Genomic DNA, 23,445 nt, shown 5'->3' with positions numbered 1-23,445 from the left:
AACAGGCTTATTAATCTTAAAGTTAAGTTCGAGTCCGTTGTTGTGTTTAACGTCTTTTTCCGCTCGACACTCCCACTTTGAAAACCATGCGCGATTTTTTGCCACCTCTGCAATAATTCGTCACTGACTGTCGCGAAGCTGTCGTATACGTAACCTTTGCATTTGTTATCCACCGGTTTATAAGTATTTGATTGGTCGACGTTCGATATTCAATGATACAATCCCTTGCAGAGGTAGCAAGATCTATTTGGATGTCAACGGCAGCCACATTCCATAGTCACTGGTGACAGAGAGATTTGACTTTATTTGGAACCTGTTAAATTACGCTAGACTCATAAGCATGTTGGCAAACTTCCGCAGGATCAAATAAGGAAAAAAATTAATTGACCTACTAAAAATATATCTTGCAATCGACGCTTATGGCTTTCTCGGACCTAAATAGCCCTTTTAAAGTTCTAACAAACTGAAAAATAGTTTTAACACCATCAGTTATACCAATCTCTAGCGAGATTGTATCTTTTCGAGTGACGGACAACCCAGCTGAAAAGAAAGCGCTGCCTTTGATTGAACTTTGCGTGGATTCCACTTATAACAAGGGATAGCAGACTGTGTACATAGCAATTGTCAAAATGAGAATCAATCTTATCTACTCGGTTCTACTCTACAGTATCTCCGCCTGGGGTGGCCTTGAAACGGGTTTGAGTTGCCATGGTCATTTTAAAACATTCTTGGCGCACGGGGGAGTCTCTATTACGCAAAAACGTTGTTCGAAGATTTTCACCGATAATAAATATCCAATTCTAAAATTTTACTACATTTACACGGACACAGAAAAACACACGACACACGTCGTGACACACTGACACACGTTATTTTAAGGGTTTCATATTTATATGATATTGTTCTCCGGTAAAATGCGGATTCGTAATGCTTATTAGATCAATCGACGCCCACGGTAAAGTGGGCGCAGGCCAGCGGCACTGCAGAATGCCTAACTCCCCATGGAATATTACTCCAGAGTTATAGCACCTGCAGGTTGATATTGTGAGTTATTCAACGGCAGGAAGTTTCCTTTGATGATAGCCCAGTAATGTTCGAGTATGAAATGCTTTACTCCCCGAAAAAATGTACCGACATTGTCGACATATTGTGAGTTATTCAATGGCGGAAAAGCGTCGGTTTGATAAGTGTAGTATAGTGCGCGGGGCCGTAAGGGTCTTGCTAATCGTATCGTGTATCAGTAGAGACGATTTTAAGGTACAAGGCCGCTCAAGCACACAAGTATAAAAAATATACCCTCTTCACGAACTCTATGGGCTCTCTTGCTTGAGGGTAGGCGAAATAATTGATTATAAATTATTGCTTTTACGCGATAAGTTTAGCATTAGTTTGTAAAAGAAACACAAATGGTCGGTCAAAATCAGTAGAGGATTGCCCTTCCGATCGAAACACTGCCACACACACACACGTGCTAACGCACGACGCTATCGAAGAAGTGCTTTACCACCTCGAACAACATAGCCACATTTGTCAAGAGACGTGTGCCCCCCCCCCTCCCCATCCATTGCTAACACGACGCTAGCGAAGAGGTGGAGTGCCACCACAAGCCACATAGCCACAGTGTGTCAGAGATATCAGGCATCTCCCTTCCCATTCCCATCCAAACACTACCACACACACACGTGCTAACACCACGCGAGGTGTACCACCACAAGCCAAAATTTGTCAGGCGCACGGCTGGTAATCAAGACTCCGACCAGCCTAAACCAAGTTTTGCTTCCGTTACATTCGTCTGACGTTGTCGGATATGATAAACGTTAAAACAACAGAAGGAGTCTTGTAAAATCCTTGGTCCCTGAATCACGCGCTCTCAAATTAAGTACAAAGAGCAGTTTGTCTGGGCTCCCTTATCACTGTCATGATTACGTTTTAGTTTCGCGAATTACGTTTGTATGGATATTTTAAATGACCCGTGTTCACCTTATCCTTATCATTTCTCCTGAAAAATAGCCATAGCCATAGATTTTTTAAGGGTTAATTTAAATTCGGTTCTCATTAGGACATATAAGCAAGTACAACGCAAGTCGAAATCGGCCTAATTGCATCGGCATTCAAGTAAGAGTCTGTCAGTCTCTAGGTAACACTCAACATTCTTATTACATTATCTCTCAGCCGTGGCACCAAAGGACCTCGAAGCCACAGTACTTGAAGCTAATTTAGATCATTATCTCTATCACTGAGCGTAATTGCAATTGACGTGAACGTAATTTGGGGGGCGCCGCATTTCTTATTACATCAGCCTCGCTAACTATCCTACGCCCTTGAGCGCTTCCGTAGCGTTTGTTTGTAATGCGGTGCATGTCAAAAGTTATCTCAAACTTTGCTCTGCTATGATAAGATAGAATCACGGCTCGCTGGACGGGTTTTGATGAGTCGACAACCCTGTTAATTTGTGAATATTTATGCGCTGAATAACTACTTCTCCGAGTTGTCTTATGTTACGAGGTTTAAAATTAATAGAAGGGAATTCAAAGCCCTATTACAGTTCTGGCTTGACAGGGAACGACATTACAGCTTTGCGCAATTTCTGTTGAACATGTAAACGCAATTTTATTATCATTTCATGTTTTCATAGAAGCTTTGCGCAAGTTTGTTTTGATAGCATGTTTTCAAAGCTCTTTTCATTTTACAACATAGGTGCTCTTTATTGTGGTTAGCTATTTTCCCAGTGCTTGTTAGTGTCGCAACAGCGTTTGTTTTACTTTTCCTTGTGTAAGGCGCCGAATATTTGGACCGACCATTTGAAATGTGACATTCTTTTTGGGTGTTTTAAGCGAATCGTTACCGATAATGTATTTCGTTACCGACCAAGATAGAAGAGTATAGTTATGAAAGATCCTTTTGACCCGAGATGGCCCCGCCTAAGTATCTGTCCACCACAAAATATTACTTTCTTTTCTTAAGGTCTTCTTGATTCCGTTGTTGTGGGTCTGCTTTTGTGGAGAGAGGGGTGATAGGTTGTACCTTCCTTGATTTTCAGCGGCCAGAGTTGTTATAATCCGCAGGAAACAGTCATTATTTAGCCTCTCAAAGTGTCATAAGTAATCTGTACAGTGACATTTTGTCAAGAATTTCTAACTATTAGGCCGTAGATATAAGAACATGTGGCCCCGAAACAGTGCATCTTGGGAAGGGTAATCTGTCCCCTTTAACGAAACCGTTCAGTTTTTTTGCTTTATTACCCTCGATCAAAGCAGTAATTTTCTACGTATAGTTTCCCCCTTTCATCATGTTTCTGCTGCTTTAGAATACAAAAGTGGAAGTCTGAAAGACACCACAGATTGCTGTCATTTCACCACCCTGAAGAATTTCGATCGAATTTTGTTATCGGATAATTCAAGCGATACTGGTATCAGTGGTATTCTGGTGTCGATTTCGTTTTCTTGCGACTTTTTCTCACTTATTTTGCGTTAAGATGTGGATGACAAAAATGGTGTGGTCTTAGGGGCCGCCACCCTATTTCCGCCATCCTGCTCAAATCGCTGTTCACATCCAATCTCGTTCCTAAAAGTTAAGATTCCTGGTGACCCAAATCCTCTTTCCCGATCTTTAATCAAGGCGAATACTGGTTCCCGTTTAAAGACCTGCAGAAACCCTCGCCCATACTTGGCAGATTGTTGAAACCGTCATGTTTTCATGGTTTCCGTTGCCTAGCTAAAACATTTTTCTTAGCGACTGAGCCGGAAGCGTCTTTATTTTGTTTTCTTACCCCATTTTTTGGACTGTCAACCTTTAAGCTTCCCTTTCCGGTCAGTTTGAATAAACTTAGATTGCAGAGAATTTTTTGTCTGATATCCGAGCACAGTTACTTGGATAACTGTTTCCGAATTCCCAGCGTAGAATACGTAGCGTTTGTGGAGTGAATGTGAAACAAAATATTGGCAGGTCCATACGGTCAGGTTTGGGAGCGCGCGTTGATCGCGTACACTGCGTAGCCTTAGACTACGATTTTTACTAAAAAAGAAATACAAATAGATTGTATAGAATACAGTCTTGCAACAGCTAGCTGAATCTTCTCGAATAGCCACGACACTTTGATTAGCGCAGTGAATTTTCAATCTTTTTTGTATCTTTACCTTCTTTTATTATGGCTCTATGAAATACCGGAAACGTCTCTTCCCCGTCCGATCATTTGTTTTTTTTATTTCAAACGCTCAGTCGCTTAGTTTTGCTGCTAGTTTCAGCCGTACCAGGCGCACGGCACCGGATTGGCACCGAATGATCACCAAATGGGAATCAATTGGTCCGAGTTGTCACCGTGTTCTTGGCGCCTAGTATTAGCAAGTGCGCTTGCAGACACACACACAAATGTGAGCAAATCCGGAGACGAGAATTCGATTTGGCTAAAACCTACGCGAATATGGGTAACCGTGACTGATTTTTTTAGGACTCCTAAATCCATTTGGCATTCGCAGGCCTTTCAACGGATAATCAGAAATAACAGGTAATTTTCTTATCTACTTTCAGGGTACGATATCGTCGGTGATTCTTGGCGAGCCCCTACTCATTGTCGAACACTCAGCGGTCATCCCCTAAGAAGGTAGAAATCTGAAAATAAAGCATACGGTACGCATCACCCAAACAAAAGAATGAGTCCTTTCGGATTTTCTTGATAACAATAACCTTGCATGTTAAATAGACATTTGGATATATATTTTTCTTACCATGTGAATTTTTGGGCTACTTTATATGAATTATACTATTTCTGTGGCTCTTACTTTCCTTTTTTTACATAGGGCATAGTGGCGAGGGAGGACACGAGGGCGTTTTGACAATTTTTAGATTTTGAGAAGCACGAAAGTGACTAAATTTCACATTAATTTCTTCCTCGTTTCGTGGCATTTAATAGAATGAAAAGCCTTGGATGTTTTCACCTAAGGAAGAGTGTTCCCCCTGCCAGCCATGTACAACAGTTGTCATATTACGATACCGATGAGCTCGCATTGCGCGCAGTCTTATATGTCGTCGTTTTAGATCGATGTGGGCGTTTTTCGTAACTATGGGAGCTTTTCGAGATTCCTTGACTCAGAATGATAAATCACACGGGCTCCAATCACGTAGCTGACCTCGGCGTGTAACCATAAGCGGAGCAAACGCAATATTTGTTTTCCGGGAAGGCAGACAAATGCAAACAGGCACCAGCCTCTTGTGATCATTCGAAACCATTCTATCTTCATTTAAGAGCGATTACATGGATTCCGGGTGGCCCTCTGGAGAGTTTTTGCCAAAGTTCACTACTCCGAAACGTGCAGTACAGACATTAAGGTGAAATAGAAGAAGTATACTAGGAATTCACTCACATCTATCGCCCCCTTTACTCGCAATATAGCCGTTTTGATCTGCTTTTCATTTACGTGATAGTCTATATCTGCTTTTGTATGTTCATTACTGAGCCTTCTTTATCTACGCAGTTTTTCTTAAACAAAATATTCCATCAAAGGCGTTTTCTTCGTGATTTCGTCAAAAATATCTACTCTATAACTTCTATTGCTTCTTTTCTATTGTTTTTTTTCTACCCGCACAAGGTCGCGCTAGGACTCTTTGAGAAACGGCTCGGCTTCTGATCTGTAATCGCTACTTCTTGTGCTGACAGACAAACTAAAATGGGTAATTGCTGGTTGATGAGCTTGGGTCTCGCAACCCCGGAGGAAATAGAGGACATTCCTTAGAAAATCATTAGCGCGCCGTTCTATCCGCTACAAGCCCGAGGTCTCTGGGCCAGGATTATATCTCCTTGCGCGCCGTTCTATCCGCTACAAGCGAGAGGTCTCTGGTTCAGCATTTCATTTCCCTGCGCGCCGTTTTATTCGCCACAAGCCAGCGGTCTAATTCAGCATCATCCCCCTGCGCAGCGTCCATCAAGGGCAACGAACTACAGATTGACCACATTGGTCTACTAAAGAACCTTCGGATGAGGTGAACCGTGAATCCTACTCTTGAAGTACATCCTTACTACAGACACCTCGTTATTAAGGACAGTTCACTATAAAAAGTGTTTGTTTATCCTGTAATCTTAACCCGCGTAACAAAGACATCCCTAGCGAGGACGGATTTCTTGATCCCAAGTGTCGTTACTAACGAGGTACCACTGTATTGTACTTCTAAAGAATTAAAACATGAATGGAACTAACAACTTTAAGTAAATTGTGGGGTTTCAAGATTATTCGATTTCGCGGTAATTGTATTTTAACAATTGCGAGAAATAACGTGTTTAAAGGCTAATTTTATATTGTAGCGTATACCCCCCCCAAAAAAAAAACTGATTAAAAGATAATGATAATAGTAAATGCAATGATTTGAAAGCCACTATATACATCAAAAAAGTTCCTGAATCCAAACCAGTCTCCCTTCACCCACCAAAAGGGCTGTAGTTCTCCATTTTGTCATTTGAAAAAGATAAAAACTAAAATTACGAAGCTTATAGAGCTTTTCAGATTGGCACGAAAGAATATGCGCCATTTATAATCCTTTAAGAAAAGCTTTCTTATAAGTAAGATCACAAGCATTCCGTGTGCTAAGCATCATGGGTAAAAAGGACACGGGCTGCGTGTTAGACTTGGAAATATTCTAGTACATGATGGGTACGAATTGAACTAAACATGTTATTCTATTGAGCTAGCCCCCCCTCCCCGCCCCACTCCCCCATTATACAATGGATCAAAGGATTGTAAAAGGGAAAGCTGAAAAGCTGGTATGCATACATGTGTTCAGCAAGAATACATTGAACAACACTGCAATTTATCCGAGACCTGAAGTATTGGAATATACCAGATGTATACGCACGCTACTATATGAATATCTATATAAGAAAGCCAAGAATTCTATAAATATTACCTTGTTTGCTAAAACCTATGGTTTTTCACCTATTTAGAGATCAGCGTAATTTCCCTCCCCTCCCTCAGAAAATGTGTGGTGGAGAAAGAAAAACACTAGACCCTCGGGCAATAGTCTGAGTGCTAATTCGTGACGATACGGTTGCCTGATTATCCCTAACCCGGTGATTATTTCTTCTTGGGCTCCGTTCCCCTGTAGCGCGATGAATTAACTGTGTTAATCCCTTCCTTCTTGCGGCTTCCGGTCTTTTCTAGTGGGGATCATACGTGATCTACGAGTTTGTTCCCTGGTGGTGGCGCCGGGGTACATTATGTTTTATCAGGTTTCTGTTTATTTTTTTAAATCACGCCTGTTTTCTTTATCAGCGTTGAACATTAGCTACGCACGCTATATTGCCTCCAAACTGCCTTCATTCGACTGTGTAATCCCTGTAAAACAAAAAGCGCTTTTACTCAAATGGTTACCTGACTAACATTGTCCCTACGAGAAGTAGAGATGACCAAGGGTAGCATGGGAACGAGGCAAAGGCTGCTGACTGCTAGACAGACACTATGGTAACGCAAAGAATAACTTGACTTGACAAATGCTGTTGCCACATGACAATAACGAGGAATGATTATCTGACCTTTTACAAGCCCTTTTACACCAATATACAAATATTAAACCAACTTATTTGTAGGTCTCGCCCCTACGAACTAACTGCTGTAGATGCACTGAAACCTATAGCAGCAACCGCAGGTGGATAGACATATGCACACACACACTAATATTGATGTCCCCGCTATTATAAACGCACCCCCAGTAAAAACGTACCCTCTAGTTTCGCCCGCTAGTGTAGCCGCACTAGCTAGTATGGAAGCACCCGCTAGTGTAGACGCACTCACACGCTTGTGCAGACGCACCCGCTAGTGCAGACGCACCCGCTAGTGTAACCGCACTCGCACGCTAGTGTAGTCGCACCCGCTAGTGTAGACGCACCCGCTAGTGCAGACGCACCCGCTAGTGTAGTCGCACCCGCTAGTGTAGACGCACCCGCTAGTGCAGACGCACCCGCTAGTGCAGACGCACCCGCTAGTGTAGACGCACCCGCTAGTGTAGATACACCCGCTAGTGCAGACGCACCCCTAGTGTAACCGCACTCGCACACTAGTGTAGTCGCACCCGCTGGTAAGAAAGCACCCGCTAGTGTAACCGCACTAGCTAGTATGGAAGCACCCGCTAGTGCAGACGCACCCGCTAGTGTAGACGCACCCGCTAGTGTAGACGCACTCACACACTAGTGTAGTCGCACCCGCTAGTGTAGACGCACCCGCTAGTGTAGACGCACTCACACACTAGTGTAGTCGCACCCGCTAGTGCAGACGCACTCACACACTAGTGTAGTCGCACCCGCTAGTGCAGACGCACTCGCACACTAGTGTAGTCGCACCCGCTGGTAAGAAAGCACCCGCTAGTGTAACCGCACTCACACGCTAGTTCAGACGCACCCGCTAGTTTAGACGCATCCGCTAGTATAAACGCCCCGCTAGTTTAGACGCACTAGCTAGCGTAAACGTTCCCACCAGTGCGAACGCACCCGTTAGTGCAGACGTACCCGCTAGTGTAACCGCAGTCACACGCTAGTGTAGACGCACCCGCTAGTGTAACCGCAGTCACACGCTAGTGTAGTCGCACCCGCTAGTGTAGACGCACCCGCTAGTGTAGACGCACTCACACACTAGTGTAGTCGCACCCGCTAGTGCAGACGCACTCACACACTAGTGCAGACGCACCCGCTAGTGTAACCGCAGTCACACGCTAGTGTAGACGCACCCGTTAGTGCAGACGCACCCGCTAGTGTAACCGCAGTCACACGCTAGTGTAGACGCAGGGTAAAAAATACGGCAGACAGGGTGGGATGGGGTAAAAAATTCGGTAAACGTGGAGGAGTGGGGTAAAAAATACGGCAAACAGGGAGGAGTAGGGTAAAAATACGGCAAACAGGGTGGAGTAGGGTAAAAAAGTACGGCAAACAGGGTGGGGTAGGGTAAAAAAAAAATAGGCAAACAGGGAGGGGTAGGGTAAAAAAAATACGGCAAACAGGGTGGAGTAGGGTACAAAAGTACGGCAAACAGGGTGGGATAGGGTAAAAAAAAAATAGGCAAACAGGGAGGGGTAGGTTAAAAAAATACGGCAAACAGGGTGGGATAGGGTAAAAAAAACCGGCAAACAGGGAGGAGTAGGGTAAAAAAAATACGGCAAACAGGGAGGGGTAGGGTAAAAAAAATACGGCAAACAGGGAGGGGTAGGGTAAAAAAAAATACGGCAAACAGGGAGGGGTAGGGTAAAAAAAATACGGCAAACAGGGTGGGATAGGGTAAAAAAAATACGGCAAACAGGGAGGGGTAGGGTAAAAAAAATACGGCAAACAGGGAGGAGTAGGATAAAAAAAAATACGGCAAACAGGGAGGGGTAGGGTAAAATAAATACGGCAAACAGGAAAGGGTAGGGTAAAATAAATACAGCAAACAGGAAAGGGTAGGGTAAAATAAATACGGCAAACAGGGAAGGGTAGGGTAAAAAAATAGGCAAACAGGGAGGGATGGGGTAAATAATTCGGCAAACATGGCTTAGGTGGAAAAAAATACGGCATATTTTCAATAAGTTACGTCATTTATTTTCTACTAGTGCTTATCAAGCTTGTCCTAAATATTTTACACCCAAACACAGAACACAACTCCGTCATCATAGCACTTGCAGCCAGGCGTTCAGCATAACAAACATTTTTTAAAGTATGTACATTGTTATAGAATCAAAATATGACATTGTACCAATTTATAGTTCTATTTTAGTGGGTGATAATTTCTAAATCATATATATTTAAATTTAAGTTTATTCCATTTTGATCGACGATCCTACTTTTTTCTTTGTCAATCGCAACTTGTATTGGTCTTATAAAAACAGTTAACATGATTATATATAGTATTTATAACTTTGATATTTACACGCGTAGTTCCCAAAATATGAACCACCTCATCTGATATGAAACACCACATCTCATATGAAACACTACATCTGAAATGCTTCTACGTACTTTTAGGGCAAATGGTATGTCCCATATTTCCAATGATACGTTACTCTAGTGGTAAATAACTCATATTTCTTCTTTCAAATTTCCATTTGAGTCAGCCTACCGAGTTTATAGAAATCAACTTTTAGTTATGAAACAAAGAGATGATCCTGTGCAGGGGCGTAGCCAGGGGGGTGACCAAGTGCCCCCCCTTCTAGCAGTCAAAAATGCAGTAAATGTATGAGACATTATCCAAAATACAGGAGAAAAGGGCCCCCTCCTGGCTACGCCACTGCCGTGTGCCAACTAACAACGGATTCTATCCTACACTCTTTTAATAAGTGATGCGCAAGAATGTGCACCTATTTCAAAATTCGTAAACAGCACAAGGTTGCAGTTCTACAACAGAAAAGGAACCCCGGAGCTCAAAATATTTCTACCTTATGCCGAGAAATATGTCTATTTTTGAATTATTCTTTACTAATTCATCATAGTTCAACATTGTATGGTTCTGGCATCGCTGGTTTATTTATTACTTTTGTTAAATAATAAAGTACCAATAGGCCGCTTTCGGTCATAGAACTACCATTCGACACTAGGCGTTTGTATATTGTCAACGGTACGAAATGCTAGCGTTTCCTTTAAATGCACTTTTTTCTCCACATATCACACTTCAGTTACATCCCTTGACATCTCACATAGCTAACTAACGAAAATATCCAATAGTTAAATATAGATTTGAATTAAATAAACTCCAGCACAACTCGATAAATTTCAAGCTAAAAAGTTTCTCTTCGAGTTTGCGATTTTTTGAGTCGAGCGATTCTGAAGTCTATGTGTCCAACGCAACAATGACAGTGTTCATAATTAAGTAGCCATATTTGCGCTTCTTTCACTGAACGCTTTCTTTTTGTGTCGTTAAGATCCTTAGCGTGGATGTGGTAGGGACAGCCGTCCGTAATGTTGTCGTCACAGCACTTTTATTTCTCTCTTTAGTTTTTCTATTCTTTTTCTTAATCCCTTGTAATTTCTTTTTATTTTTCGCTCTTTCAAGTTTTTTCGAATACTTCCCTTTGTTTACAGTCAAAGTCCCTCCTTTTCGAGTCTCGACCAATTTGCGCTCCTCTCGGCGCCACAGTAACCACTGCTTCCACTTTTTCCATTTCTTGATGGTCAGACAAATCTTGTGTTTCTGTTTCCCGTCCTTTCGGTATTTTCTCCCGCGGTACAGCCGTCGCCGCACGCTCGGGGGTCTCTCGAGAAACTGCACTGATTTCATGCCGCTTTTGGTTTTGTTTCCTGCTCGTTGCAGGCCGCGGCGGTTAAACGCGATGTAGTGTCCCTCGTATTTGACAGACTCGAACTCGTTGAAAGCATTGTCCGCAAAGTGGTCTTTGAAGATGCAGTTCTTCTTGTTACGAGCGCGTTTCTATAACACAATAAATACACCGTGAGTCACAGACTGTCTTTTAAAAATCCCAGGCTATGGTTGTCAGGGTGTACCTCAAGGCATGGGGCAAGGGCCCTTTTTGCTACAGTTTTTAGCCGTGTGGAAACCTATCCTGAAGTAGAGCCTTACAGGCCGGCAGAGGCCAAATGGAAACCTGCTAGTTATTTAGAATTATTGGGAGGATTCCTTGTTATCTCAACTTGTGGATACTCAAGGGTCTTTTAGTGGAAAGAGGCTGTTTGGAAACCTTGTTATTTCGATTTATTGAGAGAAATCCTTGTTGTCTCGAACTAGGATCTTATTAGTGGGGGGGGGGGGGGGTGAATAGGTTCGCGGATCGGCGGATTCAGCCCCGAAATGCTCACGGATTACGGATTTTGATGATTATTTTAGCGGATTGGCGGATTTTGGAAATTTCGGCGGATCACGGATCTGTTGACAATTTGGGCACGGATTCCGGATTTTGACTGCTTTGACGGTCGAATTTTGGATTTTAAATGAATTTCAATCGATGCTATTGTTTATCTGTCAAACCATGCGCATCTAAAAATATCTGCGGATCCACGGATTTGCCCCGAAAATGTTGCGGATCGTCGGATTTACATACCCCTATTCACCCCCCCCCCCCCCTTAGTGAAAAGACGCTGTTTAAACCCTAGTTATCTTTCTATAATTATTGAAAGGGATCTTTGCTATCTCGAACTAGGCTCTTATTCATTGGAAAGAGGTTATTTGTAAGCCAAGTTATCCCGAATAATATTTGATAGAAAACCTTTAGTTATTTCCAACTACATTGGATACTTTAGGTCCCCATTAGCGGAAAGAGGCCGTTTGGAAACCTAGTTATCTGCAACAAACATCTTTTCATGTTGACTAAGACGAGGGTTGCTCTCTACTAGACGTCCTTACAACAGCAGGCGGAGACTAAGCCATATATATATATATATATATATATATATATATATATATATATATATATATATATATATATATATATATATATATATATATATATATATATATATATATATATATATATATATATATGTATATATGTATATATATATATATGTATATATATATGTATATATATATATATATATGTATGTATAATGCGGTATAATGTCTGTATAGTGTCTGTATAATGTCTGTATAATGTACGTATATATATATATATATATATATACGTACATTATACAGACATTATACAGACACTATACAGACATTATACCGCATTATACATACACCATCTACTAGACGTCCTTACAACTGCACGCGGAGACTAAGCCTATGTATATATACTTACATTATACAGACACTATACAGACACTATACAGACATTATACAGACATTATACAGACACTATACAGACATTATACCGCATTATACATACACCATCTACTAGACGTCCTTACAACTGCACGCGGAGACTAAGCCTATGTATATATACTTACATTATACAGACACTATACAGACATTATACAGACATTATACAGACACTATACAGACATTATACAACATATACAGCATTATCCATACACCTCTATAAGACACAGACATTCCCGACTTTCAAAATCCTACACGACAAATACGACAAACACAGTACAAAACAGAACAATAATTCCATTAGATAGACCTCACGAAGTTTTTAATAAAACGCAATTTTAGCTTCCCCAAATCAACCGATGGAAATGGATGCTTTCTCACACTTGGTATTTTGTTAGGCTTCAGAGACACTTAGAGCAAAGGAATTCACACAAGATCCACAATGGCGGAACCACCCATAGCTCTGTGCGGTTTGCGCACTTTACTCATAGGCGTATTTATTTCCGGTGTAAGACACTGATCTGTACGCGGGACGTGACTACAGGGAGGGTCAGTTCACACGGGGTGGGCTTCCTGTGCTGTATGTGTTTCTACTCTGTTAGTTAGGAAGTGATTTCAGATATCCCGTGCATATATAGATATCGCACATGTGGTCAACTCTGTTACTTAGGAAATTATTTCACATATACCGTGCATATAGATATCGCACATGTGGTCAACTCTGGTACTTAGGAAATGATTTCAGATATCCCTCGCATATATGGATATCGCACATATGCCTCGTAATGGTAATAACTAAAATGTCTTTCGTAAAAAAAAGGTTCTTTAAGACTCCGAGAATGCTATTCTCCCCGTACTGTGATGATACAGACTTGACAACTTTACTTAATAAGAAAAAATCAATAGTAATTTTCTGTGTTCAGATCAATCGAACATTCATAAAAGATATACATTATTTCGATATGTATTTGTTTAAACGAATGAGTGCTTTCTAATTACACCACACAACAACCCAAGTGTTTCATTCGGCAAAATCATACGTCCTGTTTATTGATGATCTTTCCGCCGTACCACCCGCAACTGAGCCCGTGATTAGAGCAGCCAGGCGTGTCTGCGGTTGACTACATTACTTTACGTGTTTGTGTGTGCAAAATTCTCTAATGAAGAGTGCTGGATGCTACCCTAGTTCCAGAGCCTCGAACGTCTCTCTATTTAGTGGCCAGCGAACTAGCAGGTGATGATTTTTCAAAGGTAATTCTTAAAAAAAATGGATATCTTCAGCATGTCATGTTACTTAACGCACTTTTGCGCACTTTTCATATTAATCCCCTTGATAAGATAATTAAGAGAACGGAAATTATCGGAAATAGCTTTACCCGATTACTTTCGTATAATTTTGCAATTGTTTTAAGTATGTTTGAATTTGTAAAACCTTCAATGGTTCTTTCTTTTCCGCTTATTGAGTTAATTGCTCAAAATAGCTCCAGGGGCTTAGTTTATATGACGAAAAACAGGAAACTGGATTTCTGAAGACTCTACCCCCTACGTTTTTCTTTAGCAATCGCACACAGTAGAAATAAGCGCTATTTTCCCGGCAAAGTAATTGATATATGGAGTCGAAATAAGGCATCCGAATCAACCAAGCCTTAGAATTTCAAAAAGATAAAAAAAAGGATTTGTTTATTATCAGCTTGTAAAACAGTGATTTTTACAAAAAGAAACTTGGGCTTTTTTTTGTTGCATTTAGACTTCGTTGAGTGAACGCCTGAGTTTTATTCTACACATCTTCAGCACACAACCTAGTCGTCATCTTAAAGGCTGATTTAGACAGCACGAGTTAGACGTATGCGACTTGCCTACGGCATGTCTTAGCCCACTTTCGTAGTCAAGCATCGTTGCGGAGTCGTAGGCTAATTTACACAATAGGACTCGGGTTGTAAAGGTATTACATAGTTGTATAGGAACAACTATGTTTCGCGTGGAAAACCCTAAAGTCGTGTGTTAGCTCAATTTCAACGAGCCTAGACAAATGTCACAACGTGACTAGACAAAAGACAATACAGAGAACACGTCACGCGTGAAACATGCGCGCCACGCGCCTTACGTGCGAGCGCGTGGGAAGATAGCTCCCGTCACACCCAAGGAGTCACACCTATAGACTAGGTACACATACAGCAGGCGTTGTTATTCGAGCATTAACTAATTTTAAAATATTTTTTTTCGGCGCGACAAATGCTCTTAGTCAACTAACATGCACACGTGACAAGCTCTCAGTTATATCGAAATTTATTAGCTCCCCATGTGGCAAAGATTCCCGTGACATCGCAACCCGGCAACGATTAGTTGGACCCCTTGTGCACTTTTAATTGGGTAATTTATTTGTGAACCCGTAAACCAAAAGGGTCGGTCTCAAATAATGGGGTCCCAATTTACTCCCGCTCGCTTGGGTGTTCTTGATATGTAACTTTTTCCGCTTTTATCATAACTGTTTGCCTCCGACACAAGAAAGAGAAAATATTGGCTAAAATGACGTAAGCCAGTCGTTTTTATATAAAAAAAAAAATTCGCGCAAATTTCATCTACACACGACAAGCTAAAAAATGACAAGGATGCCTGACCCTTTGAGGAGGACCTAGAAAACGGGAACGGGCAATGCAGCACGTCTACGATAACTAGCTAGCGTCTGTCTACGATTACCAGACACGAAGAACGGAATCACATTAAAAGCACTCTCCAACGTTTTGACAAAATGTGCGCGCAAAGTTCATGTCCTTTTTTAATTCAAAGGGCGGATTGAAACCGTTCGAATAGTGCTGTGAGAACTTCTGAGATTGTTTTACAATGTCTTAGCAAAAGCACCTTTTAAGCAAAATGTTTTAGCAAAAGCACGCGTCCTGAAAACTGTCCCATTAGAAGATAGGACCACCTGTCTCACAGATGATCTTGGTAGTCAACCGATAAAAAACTTTCAATTTATCTTTAACAACTCGGCACTTTCCCCTCTCTAGTTCAACCGTGCGGCATTCCAGGCATTTTCGCTCCTCTAATGAGGCTGTAAACACCTTCATAATCAAATCGACGGAGGTTAAACAGGCTCAAATAGGACTAAATTCCCTCCCTTACCTGTCACCGGTCAGTTGGTTTGATTTATGATTCAATGGAGCTCCCAATTTGAGCCTTTGATAGAAGAAAAAGCCGCTTTTTCAAAAAATTGGTCTAATGGTGCTGCCTGTATTTAATTGATTAATTATTTCTGCCCATGAAAAGATAAACATGTAATTAAATAACTGTTGATTAATGGGGCGACAGGTTAAGTAATGATAATAATTATATAATATTCAGACCAGGTTTAACTTTGCGCAAGGATATCTTATGCCATTAGTTATGGTAAAAATAGGAAGAACAGATCTCCTAAAAATAGTCTTTCTTTCTTTAGGGTTCTTTAAAATCGGCCTAACAAGAAAAACTCCATAAGTTCTCTTTTCAGGGCTTATTATGGTACGGCTGGTTGCACAAATTCCGTACAGCTTTAAACCTCGGACGCTTTAAAAGTTATACGAGCACACCATAATGTCTGCCATGTGAGAAAGGGGGTTTTCTTGTCATTTGTGCAAAACCAATGTCCTGTTATTGTGTCGGAATACCTATATACACTCACAAACTGTCTGGAGATTTAGACTTTAAAAATAGAGAAGAAGAAAAAAGAACATAAAAATAGGAGAGTAATGCAAAGATGTATGAAAAATCCATAAAAATGCGGGAGTGGGGGAGGGGGTAGATGGCAACCCGGACCCTCCCTTGGGTTAAATGGTTTGGGATTTGAGTCTTGTCCTGGGAAAGAATTTTGTCAAGTCTGTCAAACCTCAGCATTCGTGTTTGCATAGACTTGGGTGCTGGATCGTTGTTTTGTCTGACAGGGTCACATAGCTAACAAAGAGGTTATCCAGGACTTTGGCGGCTTTGCCAGTAGTAGCCAAAGAATATTTATTGTTTACTCTCTTTCTCTCGTAAAAGATGATTTTGGTTAATAGTTAACATCTCTTTAAAGTTTTTTTTTGGCTCAACCGAGATGGCGCTCATGCTTGACTTAGTATTTTTCGGTTTCTTTTTGCCTAAAAGCTGCTAAAATGCGTAGCTGTCTGATGAGCTTTAGGCCTAGGTAAACACGTGAAACCATCTTATCAGCTATACTCTACTAGTCCCAAGAATCTGATCTGACTCGCCAAGATTAGGCGGCGCGCGTGCGTCTCGTCCAAGAGCCGGTATTCGCCGCATTTGTCCTCTATCCGCTCCGGTCTTAGGTCTCTTAGTTTACGTCCGACAGTCCAGGGGACGATAATACGATGGTAATTATATTAGTCATAGCAATTTATGTGGTTCTATTTATTGTGCGAGTTTTCGAGAAGCTTTTAGGTGTTGACAGTTAAGTGCTTTCAGCAAAAGAAGTTTTTTAAACCTGGTTAACTCCGTTGAAACTAGCGCCCTTGGGTATTAATCATCTTTTTTGCTCCAGCTGTAATTATTATCCATCACATTTTGTTTCCAGATATTTGAAATAGCTTGTATACAACTTATTTTACTGCCGCATGGCCAATGACAGACAAGTGCGCAGAACAAAATGTAGCTATATATGAATCCGGGCTTGACTCTGTCAGTCGTATTAAGTCGATGTTTGCATAATCTGTTTCCCTCAGTTCTTATGCTAGGAGTTATCTAAGACCTCGAACGCCATTATTAACCGTAAGCATCCTATACCGGAAGCTCCATCTGCCGTCGGTGAGAGTGATTTAGGAAAGAAAAATAAACGCAGCTTTTCGCAGGTTTGTTAAGAACTGAGAGCTCTTACTCGGCGGGAGGGATCTAGTTTTACAGTTCACGCCTAAACCGATCTTAGAGCTCAACGCTTTCTAGATGGTGTCAAGAGCGGGGCTTTTTTGACCGATCACTACCAGAGAACTCGGAAAAGGGGCTTCTTTTTCATCTTGGAGCATCAATATTCGAGTGAACTATGGCTATATTACTATTATAGCTTTCGGTAATTCCTTTACTTATTTTAAAGCATTAACTGTTTTTGCTTATAAAGTTTATCGTTTTTCTAAAGGTTTCAATTAAATAAAGACCGCATACACTAGTTTAAGTCCGATCCTATATTTTTTATCGCTCTGTTCCCATTACAGACAGTAGTGTATTATTGTCGTAGATGAAAAGCCAAGGATTGGTTGTCGAATTTGCAGTAAATTTTCCGTTACATTTTCTTCCCCTAACATCGCATTATGCACACTAACACGAACCTCTGTTTCGAATATTCCTTCTGACCATCCATTTTCACGTCTGTCTTGTAGAAAAGTAACATGCCTCTCCCGGAACGCTTTTCCGAAGAACGTTCAATTAACGATAATTGCTCATATTGCTCTATCCTTTTAGTAACTCACCCTCGCTCGAAGTCTCCGCCGCTTGTCCATGCAAAGATAGAACTTGGTTTCAGCGCCGCGGATCCGAACGCGACCAAATCCATCTGACTCGATAATCAGTTTTGCTGAAATATAAAATGATTTACTATTAGATTCTACCATAAGATTCAATCCATAAAGGGGACTAACTTGACTCCAGCATGCAAGATCTCGTTTGCAACAAGGAAAGGTTCTATTATTTATCTCAAGATAAAAAGGAAATTTTCACCTAATACACAAATCGGAGTAGCTCCGGCAGGGCGATAATGCTGAGTAAACCATGCTGCATGACTTTGTCTTTTGTAAGAATACAAACTTATAATACTACACACCTTAACAAGCATGTGTGTATGAACTGTTTTTGTAGAAGACAAACTTTGTTCAAAGAATAGCTGAAGCACTATAAATCAAACTACCAAAGCAAAGGACAAAACCTCAAAACCTCTTTCTATTGTGATGCCCAGAAAACCACCAAAACATGCTAAAAAATGATTAATGCTTTCAGCTTTCAACAACCTCTAAGAAAGGGAAAACTAAGAGGAATTTTCATCAAGAACACAAAGCCTAGTAAACCAGTTTTCCAGATTATCTTGCAAAAAGAAAATATAAAACCTGCAAATGTGGCGTTTAGTGTCGTTGTAAAACAAGTGCAAGATTATAAGATTGTCACGGTTTGTGTTTTGATCCCGTGCGCGATATTTGGACGTTTGGTGCTATTTGTAGAGGTTTACCTTTGCAAACGATTGTGGATTACTTTTTAATAAAAAAATCTACAATGTTGTTCTAGTTGATATAGTAACCTGTGGGATGAAAAATACCGGCTTTGACAATGTCATCCCTGCGTCTGTAAAATACGACCAGTTGTCCTTTCAAAAGGAGCCTTTTTACTCGAACTGAAGTTGTTCGCATAAGCTAATTATAGGTTCTTTAATGGTAGTTCCGTCGTTTGTTCGCGTAACTCCGTGATAAATTATCTATAAAGCTACCTTCGTGCTTAGTTCTAAAGCTCAAACAACTCATAGACGTTTAAGTAAAAATTGTTATTGATTCTTAGACATTTTTTATTGAAAAGGGACGTTAACAATATTGTCATATGAATTGAAGAGAAAAAAATTGGCAGCTTGTTGCAGCGGGAATTGTGTTGTGCGCGCACGCATTCTGCAACGGCACTTTACATGTGTGTGATAGATCCGATGGTTTTAATTTGACTCTCGCTCCCATATGCGCTGTGTAAATGATATATCGTTGCGCGGCAAATAGGGAAAAAACAATTAATTCCTTAGCCGAGGTGTCAGCCAACAACTTCCCTTTTTCTTTTCTAATCACCTTCACTCGAATTCACATTCCTCGGGTCTTCCCGCATTTTACCTTATGTAAACAGTAGGCAGATCAAATTTATTAGTGACAGTTAAATACTTCAAAGTTTTTTAAGAGCTAATTTTGGTACAAAATGTCGATCTCGTATCCTTGCGTCTAAGAACCCGGTGGTCCATGAAGCGGTCAGGATTTAAATACTGACTATTTCCCACTGCGGGATACCCCAGTCAGAGGAAGGGACTCGTTTCCCGTCACAAAAGTCGTCTTTCTGTTGCGATCTCTAAGGAATGTAGAAAACAATAGAGATGTCAAAAATGCCGCCTCTCTTAAGAAAAAAATCCAGAAGAACAAGATATTTTTTTGTGCAATTGAGATCTGATTTTGTCGCGATTTCGTGGTGGTGCCTGCAAAAAGCCCCCACCGTTGAGCGGATTATCAAAGCGTTATGGAGCACTCAGCAAAGCTGGCGCAGGTCGCATAAGGCCTTATTTATAATTTGTCAACACGGCAACTGACAAACAGAGAACGGATTACAGTGGAATAAAATTCTTGACTTAAATATTCCCATAGAGCGTTAAGCCTCGAATCCTCTCAATTCAACACCGATCAACAGATCCTAAAAGTGAACGTCAATTACTCTTTCTTATTAGAAAATGACCGAGATTGAATGTTTTTCTATCGATTATCGGGCTTGTTTGACGCTGACCCTTCTACAAATTAAGATAAGAAAATAAACTCAGTGAGTTTTAATAGCCTTTGACCATCAAACTTCGCCGGCGGGAAAACTTGGTTGGAAGTGGATGTGTGAGTAATCGAGGGAATGTTGTGATTTTTTTGGCAAAAAAACTATTACTCACTTACCGTACTGATCCCCGTCTCTGCCTTTTGCGTCAACCCTTCGATTCTTCAAAATCCGTATATGATCAAGGCTGTTCCGTGAATACAGCTGGGTTACTCTCTCAAAAGGCCGGCTAAACGTATCCGAGTTTTTCTTCCCGGCAACATAGATGGGATCAAGAAACTTCTTCAACTTTTTCTCCATATTCTGCAAAAGAATTAGTCACAAAAAATGCGAAAAGTACCGTGAGCAATGATGCAAATTCACACAAAACTTTTTCGGTTGGTTCTTGAAATCGCTGGCTAAAAATGCCTTCAGTTTCTCACCCTGCTATTCCCTGCCGTTGTTCCATCTGTGGCTATCCTGCAGAAACGCAAGTAAATCATGTGTTTAGGTCGCATAACGATCGGGTCAACCCCTATTACTCATGCAACCGAAGGTGTAATAATCTGCGCAACTCATTGAAATTAGCTTAATCTTCGATTTCTCGCGATGTGCTGCTTGAGAAATCTAGCGGTGGCCTGAGTGTGATGATGGATTTAGCGCTTACCATACAAGACAAATGAAGAAGGCGGCTATGTGCGTGCAGGCCATGTCGATGTGTGTGTCTCCGACGGTCCGTGCGCGATGCTGCCTAGCGCCAGTCTATTTTCGTGTTCTAGTCGCACGTCATTTAAATACGGTCACTGCGCTGTCCGCGCATCACAGCATGGGATAGGGCGACACAAAACCCGGCGAACAATCGACAAGGAAGTGTAAGCGGAAATGTATTACATAGCCTACTCTTGCACCAGACAGTATACACGGAGCCGAGGCCGGTAAGCGGTTGGACGCGGCGAAAGGTGGAGGGATGGTTGGTGTATCGTTACGGTTATCCCTCATCATGTGCTCATGGTGAGAGTAAGGCCCAAGAGGTGTGGCTAAGGCGCGTAAAACAATCGACTGCAATTGTAATTAAGATCGTTATCAATATCTTTATCACCCGTAGTGCGGGCTTGACCCCGAAGGTGTCAAATCGCGCATTTCACGCCTTAATTAAATTTTAAATGTGGAATCGCGCGGGCTTAGCGCCGGGGCCTTGGTTTATGACGTGAGGTAGAGGCTATGGTTGAGACTCGATGTCTTGGGACGTCCCAAGACTCGTGATTTATGCTTTCAGGTATGCCACAGCACCTGAGGTACGTGAGGCATTAGTAACAACCACTGCCGAATTCCTAAACTCGCACCTACACTCCGTGCGAATCACACTTCGATTTACTCGAGGCGGTGATTAGGCCAAGTCGAACAATGCATTAATAAGAATCTTCTAAACATAATTACGGAGAGACTCAGGATGACAATATCTAAAGCCATAACAGGCGGATGTTTTGAAGATCTGATTTGTCAGCGAGATTAGGATGTATCTTGGACGGCTCAAAAGCGATACAGGGAACTTGACCGATTCCCCTTTGACGCACGCAAATGATACACACGATACCAACTGCTTGGCTCAGCACTTAACCATTCCCGGGACTTTTTTTACACTTTCTGTGTATAATTAGCGTCTATTATCTTTGTGTGTGCAAAAGAAGGGTTTAAGTGAGGGTTTCATTTAACCGGTCCTCTCCACTCATGAAGTCAAACTGTCAATAGTACGCCGATCAAAACAAACCGATCGCGAACAATGCGCTGACTCGGGCGAATACAATGCGCGAAGGTAAACAAAGCAACACCTCTTCATAGCGCCCGTGTTTAATCAGTTTGTAAACAGACAGTAATTATAAGCGGTGAGAGAGAAAAATTCTTTATTGTCCGATATTTGCGGTATAGTTTGTAAACCTCGGATAAGACGTAGATGCCTTTGGTTCAGCGGTATGCTTGGGACGGACAGGTGTGAGAGCGCCGGGTGCGTAGGTCCAGTTTATCGGTTATATCTCTCGACTAAAAAACCTCAAGAACTCGAGGAATTTTTAGTGGAAAAGCACACATGCTATAAAAAGCAAGCTATCACTGTCAATGATAACAGTATCACAAGCGATGGACATTACTTTGACGAACGCCTACGTAAAGAGATGACAGAACCAAACATCCTTTTATTGTAGCGTTGCCGAAATTTTTCGAAGTCTTGAGGCAATTGTAAGGGGCTCTCTCCAACACGGCTGGGTCAACACTGCCTCATTCTTTTGCAGAAATTTTTTCACCATAAAATACCGCTCCCCGTCCGATTACTATGTGAAAACGGAAGTAATATGACGTCATATTTGTGTTGGTGCACCAGAATGTTCGCGCTGTTAATTGCGATGGTCCTTTCCTGTGGCGGCGTTTATCATAAGTTTCTCATCCGCTATTGATGAGGGGCGGGCAATAGAGTTCTTACTCAAAGAAACACCAATCAAACAGTCTTTATGAGGTTTTCTTGATCTTGTTATTTCATGTATTCTGAGCTGGACCATCCTATACTCTATACCAACAAAATATCGCGTTTTTAGGAAGTATGCGAAGCATTTTTCGTGCTGGATTAGTGTAATCGCCTGAATGAGTCACTGCGGTCGTCATTTGCAGTTACTACTACTGGAGTAATAACCTGCGAATGTTTCACGCCTCAGGTCCGATTATGCCTCTTTTTCGTGTGAAATTGCATTAATGTGTTGGCACGTCTACGATAGAAATCAGCGTCTGAATCCCACAGTTTTTTTTAAACTATTATCACTACTGTGTTTGTCATCAGATAATTTCTTTACAAATCAATGTTTGCATTTTCAACATATTTCAAGCATGAAACAAGAGCAAAAGACCGCGTCTTAAGAACCCAATTAGAGCTCCCACTCTACTCATCTGAGTGCTCCAGCAACATATCAATCAGAGAAAAGAACCTTAACTGGCATCTAACGGACTCTTGAGCCTCATGAAAGATGATGACTATTACCGGCTCTTAAACTCTACCTAACGCGACACTGATATCGATAGTTGGCGCTGACAAGGCACTTATCTCTTCCCTCCCCTCTTGTCGAGAAAGATCACTTTTACAGATAATCATCGGTATTGACCTGGGAGGACTGTGTGCTTATGAGCGACAGAAATATCAACATTCTTTTGATGGCTATATCATTATTGGCGTTTAGAGTTATCTGCCAACTCGGTC

The 23,445-nt window shown here is 41.4% G+C and overlaps 1 protein-coding gene and 1 long non-coding RNA gene across 2 annotated transcripts; one reads left to right on the top strand and one right to left on the bottom strand.

Annotated features, from left to right (window-relative positions):
* The first annotated feature begins 3,849 nt into the window (after window positions 1-3,849).
* On the top strand, window positions 3,850-4,922 carry LOC116619677. Its single transcript, XR_004296790.2, has 2 exons — window positions 3,850-4,424; window positions 4,528-4,922. It is a non-coding gene; the product is annotated as an uncharacterized LOC116619677 (long non-coding RNA).
* A 4,605-nt stretch (window positions 4,923-9,527) lies between these two features.
* Window positions 9,528-21,017, bottom strand: LOC116619661 (fibroblast growth factor 18). The gene is made up of 5 exons (XM_032384646.2): window positions 20,875-21,017; window positions 20,651-20,687; window positions 20,348-20,531; window positions 18,152-18,255; window positions 9,528-11,372 (listed from the first exon to the last, which is right to left on the bottom strand). The coding sequence occupies exons 1-5, from the start codon at window positions 20,916-20,918 to the stop codon at window positions 10,836-10,838; spliced, it is 906 nt and encodes a 301-aa protein (XP_032240537.1). The 5' UTR covers window positions 20,919-21,017; the 3' UTR covers window positions 9,528-10,835.
* Between the last annotated feature and the right edge of the window lie 2,428 nt (window positions 21,018-23,445).

The sequence above is a fragment of the Nematostella vectensis genome, chromosome 6 (genome assembly GCF_932526225.1).
Source record: "Nematostella vectensis chromosome 6, jaNemVect1.1, whole genome shotgun sequence".
NCBI lineage: Eukaryota > Metazoa > Cnidaria > Anthozoa > Actiniaria > Edwardsiidae > Nematostella > Nematostella vectensis.
Note: the sequence above shows the minus strand (reverse complement) of the source record. Positions and strands in the feature narration are given on the sequence as shown.

Bases quoted from the DNA above. Each gene is read 5' to 3' on its own strand.
- LOC116619661 (XM_032384646.2), bottom strand. From the start codon at position 20,918: ATGGCCTGCACGCACATAGCCGCCTTCTTCATTTGTCTTGTATG. The intron at 20,688-20,874 runs GTAAGCGCTAAA...GCGTTTCTGCAG, and splicing joins TTCTTCATTTGTCTTGTATG to GATAGCCACAGATGGAACAA. The intron at 18,256-20,347 runs GTAAGTGAGTAA...TTTATATTTCAG, and splicing joins CAGAGACGGGGATCAGTACG to CAAAACTGATTATCGAGTCA.